Raw genomic sequence first — 19,626 nt, forward strand, 5'->3', positions numbered from 1 at the left:
TTATGAAAACCCTCCTTTGATTGAAGAAGAAACTGAAATCCTTGAACCTGAAACTATTCTAGATACTGACTTTATGACCACTCGAACTGGCTGTAGATACTCTAGATATTTGGTTAAGTTTAAAAGTCATCCTGTTGAAGAAGCCCAATGGATGCACACCCATGACCTAAGTGCTTACCCCTCACTGCTCGCTTCACATTGAGCTAATAGCAATTGAGGACATTTGCTATCCCACCTCGCGGGTATGATGCTAGGAGGCATATTCCACAGTGGATTCCATGAGACCACGGTGGATTCTGTGAGTTATTTTATTCCACAGTGGATTCTGTGAGGTTTTGCGATGGATTCCGTAAAACTATATTTATTTGCCAAGGCTTGCACACAAGGTGGATTCCTTGTGCGAGAAGTTGATGAAGACGCCTGTCCTTTTCGAGTATCATGTTAATTTAATGTGCACATGGGTGATTCCATGGCAAGTGATTCTGCAAAATACATATTTAAATTAATGCAAGTTTATGAGTTTAGAGTGCACTCATATTAAATTAAGGTTAGGACAGAGTTCCAACCTATTTATTTATTTTGTAGCTGAAGACTGCTAGGTATTCACTTTTGTCAATTTAATTTTATTATTATTTAACAATTGTAAATGCTTCAGTTGATGTGTAGAGCAGGCAGCAGTGGCGTTGGGAAGCACTGGGTGATTGCGTGTATTCAAATTACCTAGAAGAAATTATCATTTTTTATGGGTGCGCATCTTATTATTAAAGATGTGGCACTAATATTTATTTAGGCTTGCTTATTTATTGAAATACTTGACAAATATTTATTATTTTGTATGCACATGGGACACGGTTTAAATATTTCATTATTGGACATTGTATTTGGGCACATCCTGACTCTTGGGCCACCCAACCGCTTTATTCTTTATTTGGACAAAAGCAAACACAAAAGCTAAAGCATGCTAATTGTAAAATTGGGCTATTTTTTAGCTTTGAGATGAATAAATTTATAAATACATGCCTTGTGAAGTGCTCACATAAGGCATGGGGGGAGATTGTACCCAATTTGTCTCTTTTCTTTATGTCGTGCAAATCTTCCTTCTTTCTTTTTGAGCTTAAGTAGAGTTCTTTTGTTCTTGGGGACCTTTCCGGCACTCGCTACATACACATCCAATATCCAATTTGCACACCAGATGTGCTTTTTGACAATGGCATGATATAATTTTGGGTTTCTCCAAAATTGATATTGATAAGATTTTTATGTTTTTTAATTTTAGGTTGTCCACTACAATTGTGCTCCCAATGCATTCTGTGAGTACAAATAATATATTGAGTATACATAGGAATAGACTCAATGTTACTCAAGGTGAGTATAGGCACACTACAAGGGTTAGAACTCAATAACACTGGTTGCATTGCTTTGTAAGAGATAGATATCAATACAATGCAATATAATATTCAATGTCAATAACTAATATGCTTTGTATCCAGCAAAATGGGATACATAGGAGCAATATAAGTATTCTAATATACATGGAGTGCCGCATCAACAAGACAATCCATACAAATAGTCCATGTGGTGGGCTAAATTCACATAGCTAAGTGCATAATGCCACTAGGGTTGAGTAGCATAGGCATGTGGCAAGAGTCAACATTTTATTACAACATGCTCAACAACTTGTAATAAATGTAGATGGATATAGAGTTATCCATCATCAAGAAAATACAAATACTATGCAATAGAACTGTTCCCTCCATGAATTCATGCACATGGAAGTATTTGCACCTACAATTGGTTAGTGATGCAATGCAAACTTAAACAATACAAATATTGAGACACAAGAAGTGCATCATGGGAATAATCCTCTAGTGTTTCTTTCTCAAAAAGGTGAATTTTGTCTTGTCCTTCATGAAATGCCACAAAATTTAGAAATTCATCCATCAACAATTGTTTTGCTCTCTCAAATAACCAAGTGTGCACACTATTGGTATGCTTTCTGAGGTTTGTGAGCATTGCATGGCGAAGCTTTGGCACTCTGAAACAAAAATTGTGCATTCTATTTCAACAAGAAAACATTGTCATAGAGGTGAAAAAGTTTCTCTTACTACCCTTGCAACGACCACCACAACCTCTATGCAGTTTGTTAGATGGCTCACATCCACATAGTATAGAGTTTAGAAAAAACATACGTGCATACAATAGCACTTTAGCTTTATCTTGATGGGTGCCAAAATTGATGAGCTTTTGCCTCAATATGGAAGTGGCTATACTTTTCGAGTTCATGGTTCAATATACCATCATATAGGTTCCCTATTGCCAAGTGAGAATAAATGTCAAATGCCAGAGTTTGCATAACTTTATATTTTTGATATCGAACATGAGTGATCAAATCATGTGGAGTTTATATTTGGGCTTTTGCTAGCTTGTAATAAGGGCTTCAAAAAATGATGCATGACCACAATGTTTATGCTCAAGTTTTTAGAGTAGTGGGTACCAAATTGCAAGACAATCCTTTTGTTGAAATAAGAACAAAAATCTTTGAGAATCGATGCACTTCTAGACAAATTTGTCCCAACAATGAGTGAAGTTGTGGTAATTATTCTTGGGCAAGGTGATGATAGTACTCTTGAATATTGTAGCATTCAAGTTTGCGCTAGGCAAGTGCATTTGTTATCTATCTCTAACTTACATAAGACCTATATTCCTTTATTGTATGTACTTCTCTTTCCAAATGGAGTGGATGGATAGCATATTCAAGTTCCTTATATAAATATGTGGATCCTCATTTAGGAATTTCAAAAGAGGGGCTTACCTCATTCACACACACTATTGATATTAGAACCACGATTTAAGTTCTTGGAACCATAACATTACAACACATTTGTATGTGCAAAGCTTCCTAAGATAAACAAAAAAATTTATCTTTATGTGAGACTATTACTAGATGCAATATACATGTTCCATGTGGAGCTTTTAATGTAAAAATTCCTTACATGAGCAATGGTGGATGTACAAAGGGCTATCCAAAAGAAGTTTATGTAAGAAATTAGAGCTGATTAATGTGGTTATCATGTATATAAATGTTGAGATGATGAAAAGAAGCATAATGTGAAGGTTAATAGCTTAGACAATCGATGGATAGTGCCCTACAATTCTTGCTTGAGTTTTGAGCACAATCCTCATATAAACGTAGAGGTATGCTCGACAATTGTTACAATAACATATTTGTATAAGCACATTTATAAGGGCCATGATCATGCAATTGTTAGATTTACAAGCATGCATGAATCAATATCTAATAGAAAAGATAGGGCATATATACTGATAAAATTGAGAGATACTTGGATGCACGATATGTTTTTGCTTCTAAAAAGTGTTGGTGGATATTTGAATATAAACTTCATGATGAAAAGCTTGATATTCAATGATTACAAATACATTTACCTAGAGGAAATAATTTAGCTTTTTGTGAACATTGATAATATTCAAGTTGTGCTAGAAAATGAAAATGCTCAAAAAGCTACTCTCATAGAGTGGTTTACTTGCAATCGCCTACACCCTAAGACTAACACCATTTTGAATCAAGACTTTCCAATGTATTGGGTTTGGAATGTGGGAAAAAATTTGTGGACAAAGAGAAAGCAAGGAAATACATGCAATAGAATATATTTCATAGCTCCTATATGTGGAGAGAAATACTAATTGCATCTACTCCTCATTGAATGTAGGGGATGCACTTCCTTTGAGGCATTGCATATGGTTGAAAATATAGCCTATGCCATGTTTAAAGAGGCTTGCATAGCCAAGGGTTTATTAAGAACAATTGATAAATGGAAATTGAGTTTGTGTGAGACTACATTAACACAAATAGGTGCAGTGTACAATTGAGAATTTTATTTGTAAGTATTCTAGTATTTTGTTCACCTTCCCTTCTTGGTGTGGTTTGGAAGAGTTCTTGGAACCACTAATAGAGGATATTATGCATCGTTATAAATTTGAAATACTTAGCAAAACTCTCAATGATATTATGTGATGTGATAAGTCATTTGGTGGTAAGGTTGTTTTCCTAGGTGGAGATTTTAGGTAGGTATTGCCTATTGTGAAAAAGGGTAACTATGAGGATACTACTAGTGCAACTCTGTGCTACTTCAGTTTGTGGCAACATATCAAAGTGTTAAAACTTACATAGAATATGTGAGTGACTATGAATGAGGACCACTTTATTATATGGTTGCAAGGTATCAGAGATGGAAAAGATATCTTATGTAGTAATAACAAGTTACAAATTCCATCTGCAATGATATTGAAGGGAGGGTTGATGCATGACTTGATACATTTTGTCTATCAAAATGTCTATTTCATACATGATTATTAGTCATTCTTTAGTGAATGTGCCATTCTTGCACCTTGAAAGAATGATGTGGAAATTTTGAATAACCATGCATTGCAATTGATGCCAAGAGAGGTTAACCAATACTATGGTGATGATTTTATTAATAAGACAAAAGAGAACTCATTCTCGTATAGTGTCAAATATCTTAATTCCCTTTATCTTGGTGGTGATATTCCTCCTCACCTATTGCTACTTAAGATAAATTCTCCAATAATATTGCTCAGAAATTTGAATCCTTCCAAAGGTTTATGTAATGGTACAAGGCTCATGTGCAAGGCATTTAACAACAAGGTGATAAAGGTAGAGATAATATCATATATCAATGTTGGGGATAGAGTATTATTCCAAGAATAGCTTTCATCCCAACTATATTGAAACTTTCTTTCTCAATGAAATGTTTGCAATTCCTCGTTCATTTGGCATTTTCAAATGACAATTAACAAATCTTAATGACAAACATTGTTATATTCAAGCTTGTGTCTAAAGACTTGGGTCTTTACTCATGGACAATTGTGTGTTGCATTATCAAGAGTACATTTGCCAAACAACTTGAAATTTCTACTTAATGAAAGAGAGGATATGAAAAATGATGCCATCAATATTGTGTATAAAGAAGTTTTGCAAAAACTATTGTAGCCTCTCAAAAAGGAGTTCTAATTTAAATTGGTTCATTTTTTTGAATCGTACTTCTTTATTTTCCTTGATTCTTCTTAGAGTTTATTTTTGGATTGTAAGTTGTATTAACTTAATTATATAATATTTTATCTTTATAAAATATTTTTATTTTTTAAAAATTACTATTATATGGATCAAATAGTTTTTTATTGTTATCATGCATTAGCTTACCAAACCAGAATTCAAGAGGCATTGCACACTAAGGCTATAGATGACATTATCCATACAACTCTAGGTAATGGAATTACTAATGGATTTATGTAAATGTGTGTATATTGATGTTTGAATAAAATCATATTTAACTTATTTTATTTGATTCTTTCTTATATAAATAATAATGTACAAATAAATTATTATGCAAAAAGTACTTTTAAATCAATAATTTTCTTTTTAAAAACAAACTTCTTTTTTTTTCCTTGGTTGTTCTTTGAGTCTATTTTTGGATTATAAGGTATATCAACTTTTTATTTGTTCTTAGGCTTTATTTTTTGATTGTAAGGTATATTGACTTCTTTAAATAATATTTTTAAATTTTTTATAATTTCATTATATTTTGTGTTAGATGACTCAAATAAATTTTGAATATTATCGTGCACATCACCTTACCAAATGAGAATTTAAGAAGCATAACACATTGTGGCTACATATGACATAATCCGTAGAGCTCTGGCTAGAGTAATTGAAAAGATTACTAGATGATGGATTTACTAATGGAAATACTTGCTTTGTATATAGAAATTCTATATTTTGGATATTTTTAGTGCTATTGTGTTAAACAAATAAAAGATGATTACTTTATATCCCACTCCTACACTAATATACAGATATCAAATGATTGGAGCAAGTGGCAATTTCAGGATTTACCATATCTTGTTACTTTATACTAGTTCCATCTAAACTCCATTGATGGATCTACAAATGTTAGAGCCAATCATGTCATGATCCCAAGTAGTACTTACTTCTTTCATTAATATTTTATTGTATGAAATTTATATATTTGATATTATGTTTTCTAAAGTGCTTTTTTGTTTTCAAGTATTACAACACAATCTTGGAGAGAGCATGTCACAGCTTCATCATTGCATATTTTGCATGCTACATCCACTTTCAATAACTCTACTAAGAAGAGAAGGCTTTATCTTCAATAAATGATTCAGAACATTGTATACTTTCTTCTTCATTTGGCGGCAAGGAGCTCTCCTTGTCTCTCTTTCCCTCTTCCTCTCCCTCTCCCTCTCAAGGCGACAAACTCTCTTGCTCTCTTAAAAATGTTTGCGACAAATGCCGCACTTGGGTTTTTGCCCCTTTTTTTTCTCAGACCGGCGTCGCTATTTACGTCACAATTAGCGTCGCTATCGCTAAGCATTGCTATCAACGTCGCTAATTAAGCATGGCAATCATATATGACTCAAACCATCAAGAAAATGCAAGCCATACAATTCAAAGAATGTGATTATTGTGTGATTAAAATTAGAGAAATGTAGACTAAAATTTGAGAGAAATCCAAATGTTAAGCTCGCATGAAAATGGAATACAATTGTTTTCACATAAAAGCAAAAAAAAAAGAGAGAGATCATAAAACATGTTAAGTTGTAGAAAAATGAAATACAATCTCTTTCACACAAAAGTAAAAATATGATGAAAAAAGAACAAAAAGCACCTTGCAACCATATTCTTTCTTTCTTTTATGTATGTGGGTATAAGAGAGAAGTAAGAAAAAAAAACTTGTATAAAATTGAAGGAAAGAAGAGCACTTACCTTGATAATTTGTGCATTTACATGCCATAGGATACAAAAATGAGTAGAGGAAACAAAAGTTTTGCTTTAGTTTTTTGATAAAAATGATGTTGTTATATTGTGTGTTGATACAACCCAATATAAACACTAATATACCATCTGCATATAACATTGCATGTATCGGTGCATATCCCAACAAACAAATACCAAAGCATATATTTTTGCATATACCAAGGAAAATACTAGTGCTTTTACTAGTGTTTATTCCAATTGTGAGCCCAAAAACCTCCAAGCCATAGAAAATTAGCATTAAAATAGACTCCATTTGTTGAAGTTTCAAAAGTCCATGGAAGGTTTTTCTAATCTTTAATCTAATATAGGTCGGGTAAAAGCCTTCACAAAAGACTTTGACCTTATGAATGCTTTTCTTTTAAAACCAAAAAGGTGACAGTAAAAACTAAAATTCAAAGAAAAAAACCCTACTCTTTAAGCCCCTAATGTGCTTATAAGCACCTTTACAGGCTAACAAATCGAGAGGCCACAACTCATTACTTCAAAGGGAAGACTCTTTATTTTTTGCCTTATTGCTATTTTAATTTTTAATTTTTAACATGCTAAGGTCTAATTTCAAAAATTCAAGGAGTAGTCCACATGCATGGAATTCTAGAAATCAATTGTGGGCCTTCACAAAAAGTGACTCGAAACATATTGGTAATGTCCGTATTCACCATTGTCATCGTCTGTCCTACAGCAAAGCCTTGATCTTCCAACCATGCCAATAGTAGAGGAAGAATGTAAATAGCATATTAGGCTTCAAAAGCAACTCTCAACACTCAAAAGACTACATGATAAAGTGATTCTAATAAAATCTTTTGCCATAGCTATTACTTGAAAAATTTAGGTTTGAAATTTATTTATTTTAATAAAAATATTTTAATAATAAAATATTATTAAACAAAAGATACCTATTAATTACTTTCTTAGGATTTTATTGAAGAGCTTATTAGTCTAGACTAGAAAAATAATTACGAATGTGTCTATGTTGGGGGAAAAAAGTTTAAACCTAAACTTTATTCATAATATTGTGCGTGTGTGTGTGTGCACGCATGCACGTGTGTGTTATATAGATAGGTATAATTTATTTCATATCTTCAAATTTTATAAGCTTAGCATTATCCTAAAGTAAACCCTCTCAATACTTTATTTCAAGTTATATCCAAATGATCTCACTGTGCACGATCATTCATGTATTATAACACAAGTTCAATAAATGATTTCTAAAGCATGGCAATCTTCTATAATTTAAACCACCAGGAAAATGTGAACCATGCAATTCAAAGAATGTGATTTTGCTATGGCTAAAATTTGAGAAATGTAGCACTTTTTAGTGCTGAGAATAATCTAAATGTTGACTTTACCCCTATATTTGTCACCTGTTAAACTAGTGGTGCAAGTGGAAGAGGGGCTATGCTTGTTGTTGCAATTGCTTTCTTTGTCATGGTCACTTGCTCCACTCCCATTATGGTTGGGACTTGCTTTGCTACGACTGCACTCTCCTTTTCGGGGCCATTGTTTTGAAGCAGACAAGCACTAGGACTCTTCGAAGAGAGGGGATGGGGAGGAGAAGTGTTGCCAAGGGTGGCAAGAGTTCAAGGGACATTGGCACGAGGTAAGGAGCACCCCATGTCCCTTCCTATATAGTTTTTGGAGGGGGGGTTTGTGTTTAGCATTTACAACTTATGTCATTGATGATGTCAAGAGGGATATATTTTCTAGACACTAAGTTGATAAGCATGGAGATGCCTTATTCAATACCCAAAAAAAGCAAAAAGAGTTTCGAGTCAAAAAGGTTGCACAGCAGGCAAGCTCTTGTGACAGTGGGTGGCATCCCTGTATCAACTAAAACGGTGACCAAGGTATAGACCTTGGCATCTTGGCCTTGGTATACTTGTGGCAAAGAGGCCATGAAAGCTTCATTAGCACTATTTATTGTGCACGAGGTGCAACCATTTTTGCTTATAGGATAGTGTTGTCACCCAAGCGCGCTTAACTGCTAAGTGACTATCTATCGAGCTAGTCCTTATTGTTCTACACTACAAATATAGTTTTTATAAACTTGTTTCAGGATGGCTTTCCAAGTACCTCCCACTTATAAATTGGCATATAACACCTCATTGATGGTGGCTTTTATCCTCATTATTGAGACACGATTGGAGTTAGTGGTAAAAATGTAGTTTTTTATTGCATGAAAATTGGGCACATTACACACTCTCTTCATACCCTAGATCTAATCTATATAAGACTTGCCCATAGGTCATATCAACCTTCTCAGTCTTCATATCCTTTAGTGGGACTATATAGCATCTGCCTTTATCCAAGCAAATAATATTCCATTTCTATGTGTCTTTGTCATCTTCTTGTGGCTTGACTTGTCTCTTTCATCTCCATGAGTTATGGTTATGTGGAAGGTGGATCCATTCTTTTTTGTGCATGTCTAGTAGCATGGTTGAAAATTTCGTAAGTTCTTTACTTGGATGCGATTTCTCTACTTTAGTGCATCAATTCAACATTCTTATTGTCTTGCACATCTTCAAAAGTTATATCACTCTAACTTGATTAGGTTAACTCCACCCTACTTGTACTTGGTTTGGCTCCTCTTATATTTCCATTTCCATGCTAGATTTGGAGGTATTTCATTAGCCCTTCTGATCAAATAGATCCCTCCTTTCTCTCTTCTTGGAGCGAGAAGTTGAGGCATAAGATGGCTTCTTTCACCATAGTTAAAGCATTGTACCATCCTATTCCTCCAAGATTATTATCACTTTAATTTTGTTGTTGTATGTGATGGGTGTCAAAATTATCTAGCCAAAATATACATGGTTTTTGGTTTGCAACTTGATAGACCATGCACATGATAAGCATGTTTGGTGCCTTAGTGACTCATCATTGCAAATATAGGCAAACAAGTTTCAAGTGTCATGCTCATGGTGTTGTGTTACCTTGCTATAGATGACCATTTTTGACCAACAATGACTTAGCCCTGCAGTTAGTTGAGAAGCTATTGACAAACTAAAAAGTAGCCCTTTTTGTTAACTCGACAAGATGATCATTTACAGTCTTACAAGGATTTTTCCTAGTTGTAACATAAGATGGAAGCATCACCATAAAGCACAATATATTTGCATTATTTTCTTATATGTTCATTTTGCTCCTCAAAAGGCGTGCACATGAGGAGCCTGGCAACTTGACATGCTAATAACAAAAGTTTAACTCATCATTGTAGTAACCTATCACACACACATGAAGACTCTTGCACAACAGGGATTACACATCATGCTGATATGGATTATGCCCAATTTTGAACCTTCCAATGGTTGAGATTTAAACATGTAGAAATAAATTCTCTTGTTAACGCATTCCAATAGCTTGGATGGGAGGAAAAATCCAAATTGAAAGCTCTTACTTGTTTTGTCAAATAGATTGGCATATATCCAAATAATGCTAATGAGTTGAGTTGATTTACCTCATGTGTGTGAGCTCTCGTCTGCGTGGTCTATGATGACGGCATGAACATCTACTTCATAGTGCCTTAGGACTTGTCTCCACCATGCTTGGTGGTTCCCAAATATGGGGTATGATGAAACTTTGGATGCATGGATTCACAATTCGTAGATAATACCATTTAATGTTTTAAATACGTTTTCACGAGCATAAAAAGCTATCCAAGACTGTGAAAAGGCTTATGTTAGAAACTTGGTTTCGAATCTCATAAGACCACGTCCTCGCCCATCTCTTGGAAAGGTTTCTGGTTCGAAAGTAATTGCAAACCATGAGGTCATGGGAACTGAAAAGTCCACCCTTGATTCCCATCCCGGTTGCAATGCATGGCGAGGTGGGAACACGTCCTTACGAATTGGCTTCATATTTATGGACTCCGGGACCAAAAAGTAATGGGAATAATGGTGGAAAAATACACAGAGGTAGAGATTTCCAAACATTTGAAGGTTGAAAATGTGTGGGCGATTTTGGCGTGGCCTAACAGTCCAAAAAAGCCGGGTTGAACCACAAGGGTTTCCAAGTGCGTGCCTCGGCTATGGCGATGACGCAGCAGCAGCTCATCCCTCTGCTTCTTCTTCTACGCTTTTCTGCTTCGACCCCGCTCGCGTCCGCTGCCACCTGGCGACTGCGGGCTGCCTGCCTCCGACATCTCATCCCAGTCCCTGCCCACCCCTCCCCCTCGTAAAAGATCCCCCCCCCTCCCCGCCCGAAGATCAAGCCCCCGCCTGCAGATCTTGCCACATCCTTATTTTCTGAAACTTCTATCGCTCCACTCTTCGCTCGTCCCGGACGGCCTTTGCGCGCAATTCGCCATTTCCGGGAGTCTTAAAGACGTAACAGCGGAGGGCGCATTTTCCGCTTCTTTGCGACCATTGCTGCACACAGGCTCCTTTTCTTCCTGGCTCATACGACAGTAATGGCAAAGAGCTTCGCCGAATACATCGCGATTGTCTAGGTGATGCCTTTCTCTGCTTGCGACAGCTCAGGATTAGGGTTCAGCTCGGTGATTTGAAGCTAGCGCCCAGGAAAACAAAATTCTAGCAGGATACAGAAGATAACGAAAATCAAGGAGCGATGAAGCTACGGAAATTCCTTCTAGCAGGTTCTGCGAGCTTTAACGTTCTTCATTTTTGAAACTTTGAGGCAATTGTGTGTGGTAGCATAAAATCAATGATATCCCCGTCTCATCTGAGTTCAATTCAGCCGATTTATTGAGCTTGAAAGGCCCGGAAGTTAACAGTGAGAAATTACTCTCGTGTCGGAAGGGTAGGCTATCACTATAATCAGTCAGAAAGCGCACAGCACGCATTACAAAGGACATATTTGGAATCTCTTAAGTCAAGTTTCCAGTTTTTGTTTTACGTATTCCTTTCCTAGTTCGTTTAAAAGATTGACACTTATTTAGGGCGCACCAAGCATGCGAATCCTCAGCTGGACTCGGCATTTAGAGTCGACTATCTGCATTGCCTTTGTGCCAATACTCACATAGTTGGTTACAATCTGTTAGATGGATAAGCTGTTGCTAAACGCTTAGGCAACCATTTGCCACACGGACGAGCTGTTACATGTCCTTTCAGATATGTGCGATGCTTCTTGTGCTTCTCCCAGAGTGACAAATTAAGAGTCGTGCTGAGCTTGACACCCTGTCTTCAAGATGATTTCTCGAGGCATGATGCTTTCCATTCACTCATAATGAAAACATTAAGCTGTTTGCACAGGCTGGCTGTTCAGATTACATGGTGAAATCGCACCATGATGACACCAAAGGTTTAGGTGAAACAGGTTACAGGAAGCACCTGTGTGTTTTTCTGAGTCTAAGGGTACATTGACTGCTGTTATTGAAGCCAAGATGTTGATTGCCGTAAGGTGGCAACTAACATTGCTAGAGTTTGATGAACAAAAGTCCAATGACTGAGGCATTGTAGAAGTTTCAAATGTTGTGTGTGGTAGTGTGTGAGATGCGAGCTGTGGAAGGCTTCATTTTCAAGCCACTCACCAAATGGCCATGACTCCATTATTTGCTTAAGTCGCCCATTGAGAGTCTTAGCTTTCTTTTGCCCCAAACTAATGTTAGAACTCTACAAAGTGGGAACTTGTACAAATGACTGCTTTAGGATGAATCACCTGACTGCATGCAGTGCATTTTAATTCAAGAATTATAAATGAGTATCAAGATGTATGTAGCATGTCCACTTCTTTCGGGCTTAGAAGGACATTGTGAGGTTTAAGAGGCTGGAATGACAGCGACGATAAAGGTCCACAGTTGAGAGTTTTCTCTTATAGCAGCTTCCCTACATGTCAGCTATAGTCATATGGTGTGGCTAATGCTTTTGCTAGGTAGGCACAACTTCAGAGAGTGGTAGTGGAGGACTAACTCATCATGAATGAGTTGCATGCAAAGCTGAAGTAGGAAGGAGGATATAAGAATATTGAGAAATTGATGCGGCATGTATTTGTGAATAGGTTGCTATGCAAACCCTCATTCAGGCTGTGGAAATATCATTACTATTCACTTATGGAGCAAATCATGTGGTCAAAATGACAATTTGCTGTTAAAAGGTCATTTTTTTGGCTTAAATTGAGATTGGAAGCTAGAGATATAGTGGACTAGTGCCGTTTGAGTATGATGTATGATTAAATCCAAGAATGTCAGTATTTTGCTTTGAAAGGAATAGGGGGTTCAAGGGAACTATTGGAGGAGATGGGTGGAAACTTATGGGATGGATGAAAGCCTGATGGGTGAGGCAATGGGAAGATGATGAGGAGGACGAATACCAGTTTTCTAGTCATTTTACTGCCCCTGCCACATTGCAACAACTCCAGACTGCCATGTCAGTATTCTTATTGTCACGTTAGTATCCATAACGCCTTCAACATTGGCGCTTTATTTTGGTGCAGCCGGATTGCATTTATTTTAGTTACTTGGCATTATTTGATAGATTGGCCCAAAATTAGGTTGGTCAGTTTAGGGGGATTTTTTCTATTCATATTCTCCCTCCCCATAGCTATGTGAAATGATATGAAATGGCACTTAGGAAGGGGGAAAATGTTGAAATGGGATCAAAATCCCTTGAAATGCATTTCTTGACCAAAACATTTTTATAATCCTGAAATGGTGCTATGTGGGTTTGAGGCTAAACCCAAAACGTTTTGAATAACGTTTTGGGATATAAAAAGTTTGCACGGAATAGGATGCAATGTCTATGGACAAAAATTGAAAGCTTGTGTCCTTTTAAGAAAATATAATCTATTTTAGGCCGCAAATGTACCATTTTGAGTGTTGATCAAGTGAAATCGGATCGGCCATTTCAATCACAACCTTTTACAAGTGAAAAGAGATCCACCCTTTCTGACCTTTCATAAAAGCAAAATTGTGATTTCTACATGTGGTATAGGTCGTTCATTTGGCCATAAGTATCAGTTGGTGACACTAGAGAAGTGGCGTTTAATGGTACCTAACATCAATTTGATGGTCAAAGATGATGCAGAGACACTCGGGAGTGGAAGATGCCTAGCCAATTTAATTATTGGCTAGTGAGATTATTTTTCAAGGCATCGAAATAATTATTAGATTAATTTTCAGTATTTAAAGACTGAAAATTAATATTTAATTATGGATAATGCTGGAAAAACCATTTGGAAGGCTACCACTTGTAAAAAATGCCCATGCAAGATTGAAAAACGTCTTTAGAGGTTGGAGAGAGGCATTTTTAGTGTATTCAGCTTGCAAGAGAGAGGGAGGAGATGGTGTTGGTCTGATTTGCAGCCATTAGAGGACCTTTTGAGGCAGCTAGGGGGAGGAGAAGACTAATCAACAACAGGGCAGCAGCTGCATTTGACCAATTTTCAGTCATTCTTCATGACAAAACTGTGAATTTCTCTCTTTACAGCCTTCTCTCTCATCTCCCAACCATTTCACAGCCTTACTTCGAAGATCTTAGCATTTTTACCCTTGGAGGCTTAGAAATTGCAAATTTCTCTGCTATAAATTCTAATTTACAGCAAAAATAGGGGTTTAACAATAGCCTCGGGAAGTGTGCCAAAAAATTGGAAGCTCTAAGACTTGGATTGTTCAGGGCTGAATGTGAATTTCAGCTAAATTCAGATGGAGGACTAGCCAACCATTGAATTTGGGGCATTTCCATCATCTATGAAGTGGGTAAAGGCTAATTAAGTGCCTGAATCAAGGGGCAAAATAGATTGAAGGCTTGCTGTCACTTTGGACAGCAAGGGGAGTTTGGATTGCGAAGGGGATCGAGAGAATTCCATTGTAAATCAACTTCTTCTTCAATAAAGCTAAAGAAATACTGAAAGGGGTGCTAGTTTTGGGGCCAATCTGGTGTGCATTGTCCAAGATCAATAGGTAAATTTGTATTTTCAGATTTGCATTAATTGTTTGCTACTGTAATTAAGTTGTAATCAGGGATTTACCACCCATCCACGGAAGGAAAGCTGGTTATAGAATGAATAATGAATATACAGTGCTCATGCAACAAACACACTAATGTAGTGAATATTAAATCTCAAACTCGTATCTTTGGGATCAAGACAGAGATTATGAGTTGTAGAGTGTGTCGTACTTTGAATGGATCTCGAATCATAGTAAAGTTAGCCTTTAAGTATCGAATACTAGTAACAAACGTAGCCAAGGAAGGTTGGATCTGATGTAGAGGGCAGTGTAAGAGAGACAAAGACTAAAAACGCAGGTACTTGAGGGGAGAGAAAATCTGCACGATAGTTGTTAGGTACAAACGTAGTTGACAATGGTGGGAGAATGTTAGGGCGGCAACCAAAAAACCAAAACGTAGTATTCAAAGGAGAGAAGTTGATGGCGATAGCTGCCAACTGTAGATGACAGCATCCACCTATAGGCGACAACTCATGGAATTTGGCGACAATTGCAAACACGTAAGAAAGGTTGAAATTAGGCACCAGATGTTAGCAGGTGGTTGGTGGAAGCTCTGACTGCGATGTCCTTCACAAATAGGATGGGGGTAGTAGAGTTACGGCTCCTGAAACTTGTAAAAACGAGATTGAGGGAGAGTGGTGGACTGCATGCACATTTATAGAAAGTTTGGGGCATCCAAACTTTCTATAAATATGAAAAGTTTAGGGCATCCAAACTTTCTATAGAGAGTGGTGGGTTGCATGCATATTTATAGAAAGTTTGGGACATCCAAATCAGGGTTTTGCATGTGGGATACAATAACTCTCTAGGATCACGTTTCTTTTTAAAATAAGAGGTTTTCTTAGGCCCAAAACTAAGCCATGAAAAATAAGCCCTTGACATATATTTTCTTGTACCCCAAGGTGTCCAAATCCCAAAGCAGCCAAGGTATCGGGCAAAAGGGAGCATGTCAACTACCCAATGACCTACCAAGACTACAGAGGTGATCGTTATCTTTACCAAGAGAGCCTAAGTGATCACCCTAGAGAAGCTAGGATATTAGACCAAGGGTGCGCGTGGGTTGTCCAGGGGCCTACTAAGTCCTGCAAAAGGCGGATGAAATCAGCAATGGACTTTTGATTATTATTATTATTATTATTATTTTTTGGAGGGCTTTTGGTGTGTTTTGTTTAAAATATTTAGCATCAAGTGATAGTTTCAAATCAGTTTTTGTCCCATCGAGTCCGTGTGTCCCAAAGTATGGGAAAATAAGGATGGATAGCCCCATGACCTTTATACAACAAGCAAAACAATCCCACACTCTACAAGGGTAAGTGCCTAGGGATACCTAAGTATGTGTGAATCATATGGAGAATATGTGTAGAGAAAGGCAAAATGGGAAAGCAAGCAAGACTAGCAAAGCTAGCATGTAAACATAGGGAAAGATAGCCTTTGGAGACTGCCATGTGCAATGCCACGATTATAGTGGATTTAGAGTAAACCACTTGAAACCGGCCTGTTCACTGGGAAGGGTGGTAGTGTACAACCAAAATATGTAAATGCTTTCACCCAATTCAACAATCGCCCACTTTACCTGAACTTAAAGACACAGAATCGAGAAGAAATATAGGAAGCTAGAATGCTCTTGTTGCCACATAGACACCCTGTTGGCCCCTAAGTTAGGCGCCCCTTGCGTCTTTATTTTTAGAAAGAGAGAAATTACAATGGGCTGTCTTTCACCTATTCTGGGTGAAATTTGGCAGCATAATAGTACAATTACTGACCCAAATCAAGTTGACCAGGAGGGGAAACTCTGCCCAAGTCTGAAACTTCTGGTTGGAGTGCAGAATTGACCATTTCAGTCTGCTGTAATTACTGGTTCAGACCTGTTCTGAGACCTGTTTACAACACATACTGTTCCCTGCACTGTTTTGCCCATTGTAATTACTGGTTCAGACCTGTTCTGAGACTTGTTTTCAGCTCATACTGTTCCCTGCACCGTCCTGCATCATGTGGGCCAAGTGCCCCTTGATTCTGACATCAATTGGGCTCTGAAATACCCTCTGAACAATCCAGAATCAGTTCTGGTTTAGTGCTGTTCCAGGCACTTGCTTGGTGAGGTTACCACCATCACCTGTCCCTGCTGGGAACTGCAAACAACTGCTCCTGTTCCTGGAGAAAGGAGGCTCTTGCCTCATGCAAAAACAGCATATTCCACACAGCTGTACCTGAATCAGAAGAAAAGCCCTTGATTCTGCAGCATAACCGTACTGTCAGGGAGAGAAAGAGAGAGAGTAGGAAGCAAGCTCAGCCCTCTGTGCATCATAGACAAGGTAGACCAGCTCTCAAGAGCTCTCCATTTGCAGCAATCCTTCTCTCCCTTTCACAAATGAGCCCCCAACCATAAAAAAACTGCACGCCAGCCCTCTTTTGAAGAGGTAAGTGAACACATGTGTGCCAAGTGGCAGCACTATAGGATATTTCCCATTCCAGCCTTCCGGTCTAAAATTCTCCATCTTCGGTGCGAAATTTGACCTCGGCACAGACTAGAAGATTGATCCTCGTGCAAAAACGAAGATAATGACGCGAACAGATTCTGGGGTCCAAAAATAGTAACTCTCTAAATTTTAGGAGTTGCTTCCATTGCATCCCACTAGTCTTCTGACCATCTTTGCAGACTATGGCTACATCCAAATCTGTAATGTAGCTCAACTGAAAGTGAATTTCCATTGATGACCCCACATGGACTAATCTCTTGCAGATTTGTTCATCTTCACTTTGAACTAGTCTCTTCCAGGCTAGTTCTTCAAGACACTTGTCCATATACACTTTCACAAGTCTCTTCTAGGCTTGTCAATCTACGGTGTCATCAGTCTCTTCCAGACTTGTACCGGACCTTAACTATCCAGTCTTGACTCATTAGACATTCCTGTCCATTCCACATATTGGCCATGCAACTCGGGCGATACATGCTTCCAGCTAACCCAGTGAACTTATACTTGGCAGCACATGTACAACACATACATGCTATCAGTCAACATTGTGAACTGAACACACTGTTAACACATGTATGTTCTAACTGTGAAACATGGCAGACTATCATCATGTGACTCCACATCACTGTTTCCAGATATAGTGGCCGGTACACCACAATGATATCCCCATAGTGGCAGACTCTCATTTGATGACTCCACATCACCTTGACTAGAGATCTAGTGGCCGGTACATCAAAATGATATCCCCACTGAGTCAATTCACAAAATACATACTCGATCGAGTAACCATTGTTACAACATGTATTGAATCCAATAGAAGTAAAAACTGTATTCTTGCAAGCAATACTTACTTCTTTAGCACTGAGAAAACCATATGGACACAATAAGTGTTAACCTGTACAAAATTTGTTTCTGTACATAATTTCTTTCTTAAGCAATTGTCACTTTGACAATCTATTTCAGCTTAGAGATACAAGGGGTCAAGGTAGGTTGCAAGCGAAATGCTTCAAGGTAAAGTTCCAACACATTAGGTGACTCTGCAAGTTTACCTTCGTCCATCCACTTAGCATCTATAGCTGGATAGTTCTTGAACTTAACCAAATACCTTCTAGCAACTTTGCCTTTCACTTTTCTTTCCTTGTGTGCCAATATCTGTTCTGGAACAAGAATTTCATCAAGTTCCTCAACTTCGGGCTGTTCCTCAATTGGCATATCTTCTGGCACATCACCCACATAGGGTCTAAGAAGACTTACATGGAAAGCATTATGAATATTCCAATTATCAGGCAATTTCAGCCTATAGCTGACATCACTAATCTTCTCTGTTACTTGAAAAGGCCCATAGTATCGCATACTAAGATTAGGGAAAAGACTTTCCTTGCCTTTCTGCTTCTTTAAGCATGCCTTTTCAAACCGCAACAGTACCCAATCACCAAGTGAAAATATCAATTCACGACGGTGATGATCAGCAGCTTTCTTTTGCTTTGCCTGAGTCCTTTCAAGGGCATGCTTAACTTTCTGATACATTTCACCCATACTCTGCACATATTGATCTGCGTGAAAGATCTTATCCTTTGTATGCAAAATGGGAGGAACCTTTTTATCACCTTCAACAATTTCAAAAGGGGCTTTGCCTTTTGACGAATGCACAGTATTATTGTATGCATACTCGACCAAAGGCAAATACTGCTCCCACTTTGACTTGTGCTCTGACACATAGCACTTAAGCAGATCCAAGACAGTAGAATTTGCCTCTTCTGACTGTCCATCAGTCTGTGGATGAAATGACGATGAGATCTTAAGCGTTGTGCCCATGTTCTCAAATATGCCTCTCCAGAATAGACTTCTCATCCGTGGATCACGGTCACTGACAATAGACTGTGGCATACCATGATACTTGAAGACATTGCACATAAACAAACGTGCCATGTGATCTGGTTTTATCTTCTTCCTGACAGGAATGAAATGAGCCTGTTTGCTAAACCTGCAAATAATTGTCCATATCCCATCATTTCCTGTTTGTGTCCTTGGAAGATCAAAGATAAAATCCATAGCTATGCTTTTCCATGGTTTATCTGGAATAGGCAATGGCTGTAAAAGCCCTGGTGCTTTTTGCCTGTCAAACTTGACCTTCTGGCAAATCAAGCACTGCCGCACAAAAGCATCCACATCTCTTCTCAAAGTAGGCCAATAAAAGAATGTCTCTACTGCTTTGACTGTTGCATCAATACCACGATGCCCTGCATACGGTGGAGAATGACTCTCTGTCATAACTTTCCGTCTCAATGGCATAGTCACACATAGTCTACCATGCATCAACATGAAACCATCCTTGAGAAGATAATGCTCACGATGTTGTCCATTGACAAGCTGATCAAAGA

At 37.8% G+C, this 19,626-nt stretch overlaps 2 protein-coding genes across 4 annotated transcripts in view; one reads left to right on the top strand and one right to left on the bottom strand.

Moving 5' to 3' along the window:
- The first annotated feature begins 10,815 nt into the window (after positions 1-10,815).
- The window catches only part of G2484-1 (protein), a 41,630-nt gene continuing 32,819 nt past the window's right edge, over positions 10,816-19,626 (top strand). The window contains exons 1-2 of one of the 3 annotated variants that reach the window (XM_087673907.1): positions 10,816-11,318; positions 11,408-11,465. The gene's annotated coding sequence lies outside the window, so the exon portion shown is untranslated. Of the gene's footprint in view, positions 11,466-19,626 lie in introns of all 3 variants that reach the window. The other 2 variants (XM_087673900.1, XM_087673892.1) reach the window with 2 other exon arrangements.
- Positions 17,976-18,781, bottom strand: LOC148038637 (uncharacterized). Its single transcript, XM_087675454.1, has one exon. The coding sequence runs from the start codon at positions 18,779-18,781 to the stop codon at positions 18,200-18,202; it is 582 nt and encodes a 193-aa protein (XP_087531580.1). The 3' UTR covers positions 17,976-18,199.

Source organism: Lygodium microphyllum, chromosome 3 (genome assembly GCF_053477565.2).
Source record: "Lygodium microphyllum isolate KBCC chromosome 3, Lygodium_microphyllum_v1.1.10, whole genome shotgun sequence".
Lineage (NCBI taxonomy): Eukaryota > Viridiplantae > Streptophyta > Polypodiopsida > Schizaeales > Lygodiaceae > Lygodium > Lygodium microphyllum.

What these genes read in the sequence shown, in the direction of transcription:
- LOC148038637 (XM_087675454.1), bottom strand. Translation starts at nt 18,781, where the DNA reads ATGGGTGAAATGTATCAGAAAGTTAAGCATGCCCTTGAAAGGACTCAG.